The following is a 12,075-nucleotide window of genomic DNA, read 5'->3' on the forward strand; positions in this document are numbered from 1 at the left end:
GCTGTGGCTGGGTGTGCTGGGTGCTGCCCCATCAGGAACCCCCCCAGATGTGGGGTGAGCTGTGGCTGGGTGTGCTGGGTGCTGCCCCATTGGGATCCCCCCAGCTGTGGGGTGAGCCCTGGCTGGGTGTGCTGGGTGCTGCCCCATTGGGATCCCCCCAGTTATGGGGTGAGCCCTGGGTGGGTGTGCTGGGTGCTGCCCCATTGGGAACCCCCCAGTTATGGGGTGAGCTGTGGCTGGGTGTGCTGGGTGCTGCCCCATCAGGAACCCCCCCAGTTATGGGGTGAGCTGTGGGTGGGTGTGCTGGGTGCTGCCCCACTGGGATCCCCCCAGATGTGGGGTGAGCTGTGGGTGGGTGTGCTGGGTGCTACCCCACTGGGAACCCCCCAGTTATGGGGTGAGCCCTGGCTGGGTGTGCTGGGTGCTGCCCCATCAGGAACCCCCCAGGAGCGAGTCCCCAGCCCTGCAGCTCCTTGCTGAAGCTCCTGGGCTGTTTTCCCGAGGAGCAAACGTGCCAGGGTATTTTATCTGCCACAGACAGGAGCTGCTGTCCCGTTTGTCACAGCAGGGTGGGAGCTGAGCTCCTGGAGTGATGGGGCCGGCTCTCAGGGTTACCTTCATGGCACAACTCTGCACTCGTCTTTCCAGAGTTACAGGAATCAGAGCTATCAGAGCGTTTAATCTCTTGTTTCAGTGCCTGGGCTGTGTTGTGGTGAGGAGCTGCGTTCCAGACTGACGGGTTCTGCTGTCCCCAGCCCCGCTGGCTGCTCCATCCCTGCAGGATGGGGATGCTCTGAGCCCTCCCGGGGGCTGCTGTCCCCTGTGCCGAGCCCAGCTGGGGCACATTGGGGACATCACTCACTGCTCTCCCTGCTCCAGCCCCTGGAAACCTGCAGGCAGCTCAGTTCTCATTTCCCTGTGCCAGACGAGCAGAGCCCAGCTCAGAGTGTTCATCCCCGGAGTGAAGTGACGAGGAGCTGAGGAGATGGAAACAATCACACTTTATCTCCCTGTCCTTCCAGACACTTCCTCTGCTGCTGCCTCTGCAAAGGCCGTGCTAAATCACACCAGGAACATTATTATTATCATTATTATTATTATTATTATTATTATTATTATTATTATTATTATTATTATTATTATTATTATTATTATTATTATTAATTTTTATTTTTATTTTTATTTTTATTTTTATTTTTATTTTATTTTATTTTATTTTATTTTTTTTATTTATTTATTTATTTATTTATTTATTTATTTATTATCATTATTTACCTGGGAACACCCTCACTTTAAATTCCCTTCTGCTGCAGATTCAGACAAATCTTAGGGGCAAACTCCAGATATATCACTGTGAGGCTCCAGAGCTTGCAGCAAGTATTTAAGAATACTTTATTTCCCCCCAGATCAGGGCAGCAATCCTGGCAAAAAGTGTCATTAACAGAACAGTTTTCTATAGCAATGAGAGTTCTGTGTGTGTTTTGTCGTAAGGAAAAATATATTCATTTTTTTTCTATAGCAATGAGAGTTCTGTGTGTGTTTTGTCGTAAGGAAAAATAAACTCATTTTTTTTCTGTAGCAATGAGGGTTCTGTGTGTGTTTTGTCGTAAGGGAAAATAAATTCATTTTTTTTCGCTAAGGAACCAAAAATCATCTCCGAGTTAATTGTAGAACAAAAGAGGCCTTGATTTCTGCCATCCATCATGGAAAAGGTTGGATCCAAATATACATACATTAAAAATAAAAAGGTATAAACAATGTTTCCTTCCTAAAGAGCTTCCCTGGCAAACCTGGACCGTGCTGGCCCCAGAGCCCGGCTGCCTCCAGCTCCTCCTCCTGCTGCTGGAGCTGAGCTCCTGGGGACACTCCAGGCTCCTCTCAGCACCACTTCCCTGGAAAATGGTTTGTTTTCAGTCCATCTTTGATCAAAGCAAGGCCCCAGGGCTTTCCTTCCTGGCCGCCACCTTTGTGTGTGAGTGTCCCTGGTTCTGCCAGGGCTGGGGATGGAGCCTCGCTCCTTCCTGCCCTGCTCCGAGCTCGGAGCTTCCCTGCAGAGCCCGGGGCACCGAGCAGCTCTGGAGATGTGGGATCAGCGCAGGGATGGGGAGCACTCCCCTCCCTCGGCTCCTTCCCCTCCCCAGGCTTTCATTTGTTCCCTTGGGACCGCAGTTCCTCGGGGGAAAGCCTCTGCCTGCACCTCCGGGGGGATTAGTGCAGCCACAGGAGCAAATCCCTCTGTTCATTACACCCGGGAAAAGCTGCAGCAAATAAATCCTGTTAAGCCATTGGGGCCACTCCGGGCTTACCCAGACAGAGGCGGCAGCGCTATAAATAAGATCTTGGTTTGATTAGGGAAATAAAGGCAGGAAAAAAGCACTTAAAAGATATCCAGAGGAAATCTAAGCTCCCCCCCAGTCATGCTGACAATGATGAATTAGTCCACGATGCCAGTCAGAGAGTGAGTCACGATTCATAAATAAATTACAGCAAGATATTCATAGAATCATAGACTACCCTGAGCTGGGAGGGACACACAAGATCATCAATCCAGCTCCTGGCTCTGCACAGGATAACACAAAACCTTAGGAATCTTAGGAAATACCTTGCTAATATTAATTTAATCTGGGACATTTGTAGGCTGAGATGCCACTAAACACTCAAAATTCAGAGTAATTCAGTGACCCCGTATCAAGCATATATATTTATTGTAGTTGATAGGGCCACACATTTCTGGCAGTGTCCTCTCAGCCTTTATTGGAGACAAACTGGATTTGGAGAAGTTGCTAAATGTGTTTTACAGCCGTGTTCTCAAGCCCTGGGGACAGGCAGGGCAGTGGCAGCGGGTGACTCCCGAGGATGCTCATCAGTGAGGTAATGGCACTTTCCTCCCTTTCTCTTCAGGGAAAGGCAGCTTTTGCAGTGCTCTGCAGTTAAATCATTTGCTGGTGTTCAAAAACAGGACCTGGGAAGGGAGCTCAGGGCCTTGGCTTTGTTGTTTCTCCCTGTCCTGCCTCCCCCAGCCTTGCTGTGCTGAGATGCAAAATTATCAGTGGAAGAGTTTATAAAATGTCCAAACAGTTTCTCTCCTGTCAGCCAGACAATTTGTGTAAATAGAGCCTCTCTAAAGAACCTCCTGCCAGCTCCAACCTCCCTTTCATCTCCCCAGGATTTATTGTATGCCATTTCCATGGAATTTTAAAAGAGTCTCTGATGAGGATGGGAAGTTCTGTGCTGCTCAGAGGAGCCTCCAGTGGGATCCTGGATGTGCTGTCACCTCCCAGGCCGGGCAGAGCTGGGGAACACAAACCGAGGCGATTTCCTCTCCTCACACGCCGGAGGTGGCTCTCCAGACCGCTGGGAGATGGCTCTGGGAAAGCAGCTCTGGGATGAAATATTCCAAAAAGCTGCATTTCCCCAGCCAGCCGAGCACAGCCAGCCCTCATCCCCGCCCCGGGTGCTGTGGGGCAGGAGCAGTGTGGGGCAGGAAGAACTGGATAACCCGGGAATCCTCTTCCCCCGTGGCAGGGAAGGTTCCCGTGTGTGGAGCTGGCATCAAACGGGGCCCTGTGCCAGCGGCTGTGCCCCTGCTCAGCTGCTCCCCAGACACACCCAGAGACAACTGGAAAAAGCTCCAGTTCATTATAAAACCACACAAAATAATCATTTGTCCCAGCCCCTGTCCCTGTGCTCCTGCCCTGTTTGTAGCCGGGGTTCCAGGGCTGGCTCCGGCTGCTGCATCCCACCAGTCTGCCCAGCAAAGCCACTGGGCCATACTGGTGTGCCAGCCCCAGCTCCTCCCTCCCGGGCCCTGCACTGCCCGACCAGCTCAGCAGGACCAGCACAAACAGATCTGAGACCCAAAGCCACGGGAGAATCCCAGCACCAGCACACACAGCTCTGAGAGCCAAAGCCACGGGAGAATCCCAGCACACACAGCTCTGAAACCCAAAGCCACGGGAGAATCCCAGCACACACAGCTCTGAAACCCAAAGCCACGGGAGAATCCCAGCACACACAGCTCTGAAACCCAAAGCCACGGGAGAATCCCAGCACAAACAGATCTGAGACCCAAAGCCACGGGAGAATCCCAGGACCAGCACACACAGCACTGAGACCCAAAGCCACGGGAGAATCCCAGCCCCAGCACACACAGCTCTGAGACCCAAAGCCACGGGAGAATCCCAGCACACACAGCTCTGAAACCCAAAGCCACGGGAGAATCCCAGGACCAGCACACACAGCTCTGAAACCCAAAGCCACGGGAGAATCCCAGGACCAAGCTCTGAGACCCAAAGCCACGGGAGAATCCCAGCCCCAGCGCAGTTCAGGCTCAGGGATTGGGATGTGGAAGGGAAGAAGAGCTTTCCAGATCTGATTTTCCTCTGACAATTTGCTGTTGACAGCGATTGAAGTCATCTTTGGAACCAGCCCTGCATTCTAAGGACAGTAAACTTTGCCTTTCAGCACAGCTGTGTGTGTGCCAGAGGAGGGCTTGCTCCAGGTTTTTGCATCTGTGAGAAACACCAGCAGTGGTTTTCCAACATCCCTGTGCCCCCACTGGAGGGGAAGGTGAAAAAATCCCAAATGAGGAGTTTCAGAGGGAAACCAAAAGGGTTCTGCTCCTGTCCAGCCCTTCCCAGCTCTGTGTAGACCAGATCAACCCTCCTTTTACCATGGCTGGGGAAACTGAGGCAGTGAGAGACACTGTCCCCACACCAGGGGAAACTGAGGCAGTGAGGGACACTGTCCCCACGCCAGGGGAAACTGAGGCAGTGAGAGACACTGTCCCCACGCCAGGGGAAACTGAGGCAGTGAGAGACACTGTCCCCACGCCAGGGGAAACTGAGGCAGTGAGAGACACTGTCCCCACGCCAGGCTCCAGCCTCTCTCTCGCTCTGGCTCCCAGCTCATCAGCCCGCAGTGGCTGTGTCACACCCGCCGTGACTCTGCTCCAGTCACGTCCCCTCTGTGCCTTTCGCTTCCTCCCCAGGCAGGGAAGAGCCAGGACAGAGCTCGCCCCCGCTCGCTTTTGGAGTTGTTTGGGGCTTTTTCCTGTAAACACGAAACTCTGAAATCCAGGAAAGAAAACCCGTCCGTGTCTCCTGCGACAGGAGCAGGGATGGAAGGAAAGAGGGGACGCTGATGTGGCTGGGACAGGCTGGCACTGTGCGAGCCCAGCCCCGGGGACAGCTCACGGGGGCTTTTCCCTGGAGGAGCTGCTCTGTGTCCCTGGAAGGGTTTCACAGCCCCGCCAGGACAGAGGCAGCCGTGGCTGTGCTTGACTCACCCCATAAGATTATTGTTGTGCGAGATTTCTTTTTTTTTTTTCTGTGTGTCACTTAGAAATAATCTTTTTCTAGCAAATTTGTTCTCCTCCCCTCCGCCCCTGAAAAGGGAATCTGTGCTCAAAGGCGCAGCTGAGATTGCAGAGACCTTCCCTTCCTGATCCTTATCTCAGCAGGATGTAGGAGGATCCCTCGGGAAGAGCTGGAAGCCTTTCTCCGGAGCCATCCAAGAAACGAGCAAGCCGAGAACGGCCTTTAAATGGCAAAACCATCAAGTGCTGGGGGAGCGGGATGCGAAAGCCTTTAACCCCATCCCACCGTGCCACGGCCCGGCTCCTGGAGCCGCCTGCCCAGAGCCCAAACACAGCCCGGAATTCCCGGTGTCCGGAGCCTCCCCGCAGCCCCGGGGCACCCCGAGCCCCTTCTGCTCCCGCAGAGAGCTTTGCATGGCTTGGAACCACGGCCCGGAACCACGGCCCTGGCCCTGGAAACCTCCGGGGGGGCTGCGGAGGGAGCGCTGTCCCCGGGCGGGGATGAGGGGATGAGGGGATGAGGGGATGAGGGGGATGAGGGGATGAAGGGATGAGGGGATGAGGGGATGAGGGGATGAGGGGATGAGGGGATGAGGGGATGAGGGGATGAGGGGATGAGGGGATGAGGGGATGAGGGGATGAGGGGATGAAGGGATGAGGGGATGAGGGGATGAGGGGATGAGGGGATGAGGGGATGAAGGGATGAGGAGATGCGGGGATGAGGGAATGAGAGGATGAGAGGATGAGGGGATGAGGGGATGAGGGGATGAGGGGATGAAGAGATGAGGAGATGCGGGGATGAGGGAATGAGAGGATGAGAGGATGAGGGGATGAGGGGATGAGGGGATGAGGGGATGAAGGGATGAGGGGATGAGGGGATGAGGGGATGCGGGGCCGGGGAAGGGATGCCCAGGGCTGGGGACAGCAGGAGGGCTCGTCCTCCCCCGGTGACAGCCACAGCAGCCCGGCCCTGGCGCGGTCAGGACAGGAAACAGATGCTGCCTGCTGAGGAAGCACCTGAAGGGTATCGGAGCACCTTTTGTGCCTGTCCCGGCAGGATCCCGCTGGGAACGGGGGGTGCTGGGCGGAACCTCCCCCGAGCTGGCCCCAGGTCAGTGGCAGAACGTAAAGCACCTGCCTTTGGGGCAGAGGGAGAGCTCCAGGGCTGGGAAATCCGAGTGCTGCTGCCATCGGCCCTTGCACGGGGGCTGCTCCATCCCCAGCCCCGGCTGCCTCACAAGCCGGAGCCTCTGCCCCAGCACCAGCCCTCGCAGCTCCGTGTGCTTCCTCCTGCTCGGATTTGGTTGGGAATTACTTTTTCCCCGAGTCAAGTCTGGTTTCTCTCTGTCCTTTCCTTCACCGGGGAGCCTTTCGATTTTAGCGCAGCTCCCCCCAGCCCCCCTGAGCTGCCTGGGCTGTGACAGTGACTGCAGAGATGAACCGATAAGGAGCAGCTTTGCAGCCAACTGCTGCTGGCATTTCTGCACTTGTAAAACGGCTTGAAAGAGGAACCTGGAAAACTATTTCTTTGTAAGCTGCTGGTGAGAAGGACTGTGGATGCTTTCCCACATTTTCATTCCAGAACAACTTCCCAAGGCACTTTGCTGAGCCTGGGCTGCTGAAGGGATGCAGTGAGCTTCAGGAGGTGTCTCCAGGGAGAGGAGCTGGATGCTGAGATGTCTGCGGGTGATTTGCTGCCCGAGTGCTGAGGACATGAAATAGCTGCGAGGTTTGGATGTAGGAGAACCCCTGGAAGAGGCGAGCAGCAGCCGCTGGGGATCCCACAGGTGGCCATCGGTGTGAGATGTGAGGCGTTCCATGGCAGAGCTGCAGCAGCCCACGATGCCAAACAGCAGCGTGGCCCTGAGCAGCCTGGATGGGATTTACATCGGCACCGAGTGCCTGGTGGCTCTGTTTGCCACGCTGGGCAATGTCCTGGTGATGTGGGTGGTGAGGCTGAAGGCAGCATTCCAGAACACCACGCTCTACTTCATCGCGTCCCTGGCGCTGGCAGACGCGGCCGTGGGGCTCCTGGTGATGCCCCTGGCTGTCGTGGTGAGCCTGGGCATCATCGTGCCCGCCTCCCTCTGCCTGTTCATGTGCTGCCTGATGCTGGTGTTCACCAACGCCTCCATCCTGGCCCTGCTGGCCATCGCCATCGACAGGTACCTGCGAGTCAAGCTCCCCACCAGGTGAGGCTGCCCCACCTCCTCTGTCCTCCTTCCTCACCTTTCACTGCCTGAAGTGGGTGCTTGTGCCTCAGAGCCCACCTGAGATGAGCTCCCCAAGAACCCAGGGGTGCTCATGATCAGCTCGGTGCTCTCTGGTGTTGCCACTGATCAGAATTTGCTCACAGGATGTATCTGTGGGCAGACTGTTGAATTTTCAGCATGCTGGTTAATTGCACAGGATGCTGAGTGTGTTACAGGGTTTTTTTTCAGGTTTCTGAGGCTTGTCTTTCAAATAAAATTCCTTTCAGTATTTGCTGAAAATACAAAAGTATTAACAAACTCATTAACAGTTAACTGAAATCACTCACTGGTTACATTTAGATGATAAGTACACAAGCTAGAAAAGCAAAGCATAACCTCAAGCATCCAAGAAATCGTATTTTATAATGGGAAAGGATGTATGAAGCTGAAGAATTAATTTTAGCCCAACAAATGGCATAAACCAAATAAAAAGAGGAAGGTACACCCAAGGAAGCCAAGAAATAAGATAGGAGTTCCAACAGCAGCAAAGCAATATCCTGACAAGAGGAGAACTAAGATCATAATGAAACAAGAAATAAAATAGATCAAATATCCAATTTTAAACAAGGGAACTCAAGCACAGTTCTTACTGATGCTGCAAAGCAACTGTTACAAATGAAGAGCTGGGGTTTGGGGCAAGATAAAATTTGGTTTTAAAAAATAAAGTTAATGCTTCACTTTCTAACAATGGTCCTGCAGTACCTGAACAGGTGAGTTCATCCTTGACTATTTAAGCACTTCTCTTTAACACGACCTGGGATTTCTTCCCCTGCAGATACAAAAGAATCACTACAGGGAGGAGAGTCTGGTGGGCCCTGGGGCTGTGCTGGTTCCTGTCCCTGCTGGGAGGGCTCATCCCCATGTTTGGCTGGAACAAGGCAGATGCCAGGAGCTCCTCCAGGTGCCAGTTCACCTCGGTGATGAGGATGGATTTCATGGTGTATTTCTGCTTCTTCACCTGGACCCTGGTGCCCCTGCTCATCATGTGTGCTCTGTACGCCGAGATCTTCCACATCATCCGCACCAAGCTCAGCCAGGGGAGCGCTGGGAGAGGGGCTGGGGCTTTCTATGGCCAGGAGTTCAAGGCAGCCAAGTCTCTTGCACTTGTTCTCTTCCTGTTTGCAATCTCCTGGCTGCCTCTGTGCATTATAAACTGCATTTACTATTTTTACCCCGAGTCTCACATCCCCCCGTATTTGGTGTACTTGGCAATCCTCTTATCCCATGCCAATTCTGCCATGAACCCCATTGTCTATGCCTACAAGATAAAGAAGTTCAAAACCACCTACCTTTTCATTTTAAGGACCTATATCCTGTGCAGAAAACCAGACCCAGCTCTTACAGAGCAAACAACAGACCCACAGTGATAAATAAAGGCTGAACCTGCCAGTGGCTACCAGAGCATGGATAAAGCTCCTGGCTTTGCTGGGAAACTCTTGGGAAACTGCAGCAACCTGTGAGTCTGAAGCTGCTCTAAAGCTGCATGTGAATATGTCTTTATGTAATATCATTTCTAAACACAGAAGATGGAAATTTTGTCTAGTTTGGGGTTTTGGGTTTTTTAACATGAGGATTGGTTGAGTTGATTGAAAACCAGGATGTGTTCTTTGCTGTTCATGATCCAGCAGCTCACAAGCTCATTTTGCCTTGTCTGTCCATCCAAACTAAACTTGTGTCTGGTCAGTTTGTGCTTCAGCCAGTGTTGTCACATTTTCACGAGTAATAATAATAAATAGTAGGTGGATTCTACATTAATTTGGCCTGCTGAGTCCTGCCATGACAATCAACAAAACCTGCCCAGTTTCAGTCCTGCCTGGGGTGGCACAGAAGTTGCAGTAATTGTTACACCACAGCTGACACAGCCTGTTTTTAGGGAACATGGGTCAAACTGAAAAGAGGTTGTTAAAGGCCAGGCTCTTTTTTCCTCCATCTTTGAATAATAAAAACGGTCTAGAAAAAGCAGCAAAGGGGGTGCATCATTCTGTTCCTTATCTCAGAGAGCGTTGGCATCTGCTCCTCTAGCTGAGATCAGGCACCTCATTTCTAATCTGAGGTAACCCTTGTCCCAGGCCAAGGCTCTGCCCAGTTACACAGCTCAGTGCCAATAAACGAGCCAAGGGAAGCCCAGGAATGTCAGAACTTGCTGCAGGTTCTCCTGTGAGCATTGATGGACCCAAGTGATTTCAGCAGAAAACCAGGTCCCTCCTGAAGAGCAGAAAGTGAATTGTTAGGATGATGCACAGGGAGCTTTGCTGATGTGTTTTGGATAAAGGGAGAGAAGAGGGAGCAGAACTGCACCAAACTGCAAGGGAATGAGGCACAAGGATATGGAGGAAGAAGAGAGGACTGAGAGCAAAGCAGAGCAGTCCCAGCCGGCTGAGCCCAGCCCACAGCTCATCTCCTAGGGAGGGACAGAGCCACTCCCCCTGTATTCTCTATTAGATGGAGCTTGGAGGAGCTGAGAGCAGCAAGACAAAGAACACAAGTTGTTCTGCTGACCCTGGGGAGGTCTGTGGCCAAAGCCCCAACACCAAATTTCAGAGCATCAGGTCACAGCTTTCAGTGGTTCCCTGAGGCTGCAGCAGCTGCTGGGAGAAGGCAGGACAGCACAGAGGGGCTGGAGGGGCTGGAGCCGGCTCGGGGAGAGGGACTGGAAGGGCTGGAGCCAGCTCGGGGAGAGGGGCTGGAGGGGCTGGAGCCAGCTCAGTGAGAGGGGCTGGAAGGGCTGGAGCCTGGCTCAGTGAGAGGGCCTGGAAGGGCTGGAGCCAGCTTGGGGAGAGGGACTGGGCACAGCAGCTGGGCAATCCCAGCCGATCCCATCCCATGGATCCCATCCCATCGCATCCCATCCCATGGATCCCATCAATCCAATCCCATGGACCCCATGGATCCCATCCCATGGATCCTACAGATCCCATCCCAAGGATCCCATTCCACGGATCCCATGGATCCCATCCCACCCCACTGATCCCATCAACCCCACGGATCCCATCCCATGGATCCCATGGATCCCATCCCATCCCCTAGATCCCATCCCCTGGATCCCATCCCATCCCCTGGATCCCATCCCATCCCCTGGATCCCATCCCATCCCATCCCCTAGATCCCATCCCCTGGATCCCATCCCATCCCCTGGATCCCATCCCCTGGATCCCATCCCATCCCATCCCATCCCCTGGATCCCATCCCATCCCCTGGATCCCATCCCATCCCATCCCATCCCCTGGATCCCATCCCATCCCCTGGATCCCATCCCATCCCCTGGATCCCATCCCATCCCATCCCATCCCCTGGATCCCATCCCATCCCCTGGATCCCATCCCATCCCCTGGATCCCATCCCCTGGATCCCATCCCCTGGATCCCCTGGATCCCCTGGATCCCATCCCCTGGATCCCATCCCCTGGATCCCCTGGATCCCCTGGATCCCATCCCCTGGATCCCATCCCCTGGATCCCCTGGATCCCCTGGATCCCCTGGATCCCATCCCCGGTTCGGTGCTGCCCTCCGCTGGCTCCTCCAGCCCCGCTGCTCCGCTGCTCCACAGCCGCCCCTGGGAACTCCCCGCAGCCCCAGAAAAGGGAACGATTCTCACTCTGTGCTCAGAGCACTGCGGGAAATGACACGTGAATGAACATTTCCAGGGATTTCGGCTGTCACACTGTGATTGTGCGTTTCTTTTATGGGACCCAACCGAGAAGAAGAGATTTGCATCCAAACATTTTATTATCATCACTTCAATAACAGAAAATAGCTCAGCAGAGCCCTTGGCAATCAAAAACAATATGGAAAATGTTAGAGTTGGTGACAGAAAAGGGAAACACAAGAGCACACGTGGATAGATGCAGAGAAACATTTTCATTTCTCAGTTCTCTCTGGTAGTTCTCACAAACGGAAACTTGACAAGGGCAGGGAGATTTCTACAGATGAGGAAATCCTGTATAGAAACTCTCCCTCTGCAGCCGTTGGCAGCCAGTTTGGAACAGGAGACAATTTCCCGTCATTACTACAGAAAGAGCTGTGTTACAGAGGGCATGAGGGCATTCCCAGGGCAGGCCTGCTTCTAAATCCTCGCAGCTTGTGATGCCCAGAAAGTGGGAACATTTTTATTTCACTTGGAATTTCTTCACACAGGCAGTGGTGTCCGGCCCTGCTGGAAGGCCAGAGTGCTGTAGGTCACTTCATTCTGGGGATGTGAGAGAAAACACAGACATTAGAGAGGGCACAAGCACCGCAGCTCAGCAGGAATTTCCCACTTCTGACTTGTCCTCAACATCCCACACCATAAACAGCCAGTGGGGGAAATTGGTAAATGCTGGTTCATCCCAGTGCTCAGAGCTCAGGGTTCTGGGTCAAGTCTCCTTTAGGGGCTTCCAAAGAATTAATATCACAGAGGAAAACTGCAGAAGTGCTTCCCCTTTAAAAAGATTTCTCCTAACCTGCCTCCTCAGTGGTTTAGTTAAGCCCCAGAAACCCTGGAGTTCCTTGACAAAAGAACTGCTGAGTA

At 53.3% G+C, this 12,075-nt stretch overlaps 1 protein-coding gene across 1 annotated transcript; it reads left to right on the forward strand.

The window, feature by feature from the left end:
• Positions 1-6,482: 6,482 nt before the first annotated feature.
• Positions 6,483-9,449, forward strand: ADORA3 (adenosine A3 receptor). The gene is made up of 2 exons (XM_058856094.1): positions 6,483-7,509; positions 8,345-9,449. Exons 1-2 carry the CDS (start codon positions 7,136-7,138, stop codon positions 8,934-8,936), a joined length of 966 nt encoding a protein of 321 aa, XP_058712077.1. The 5' UTR covers positions 6,483-7,135; the 3' UTR covers positions 8,937-9,449.
• The last annotated feature ends 2,626 nt before the right edge of the window (positions 9,450-12,075 follow it).

Source organism: Poecile atricapillus, chromosome 23 (genome assembly GCF_030490865.1).
Source record: "Poecile atricapillus isolate bPoeAtr1 chromosome 23, bPoeAtr1.hap1, whole genome shotgun sequence".
NCBI lineage: Eukaryota > Metazoa > Chordata > Aves > Passeriformes > Paridae > Poecile > Poecile atricapillus.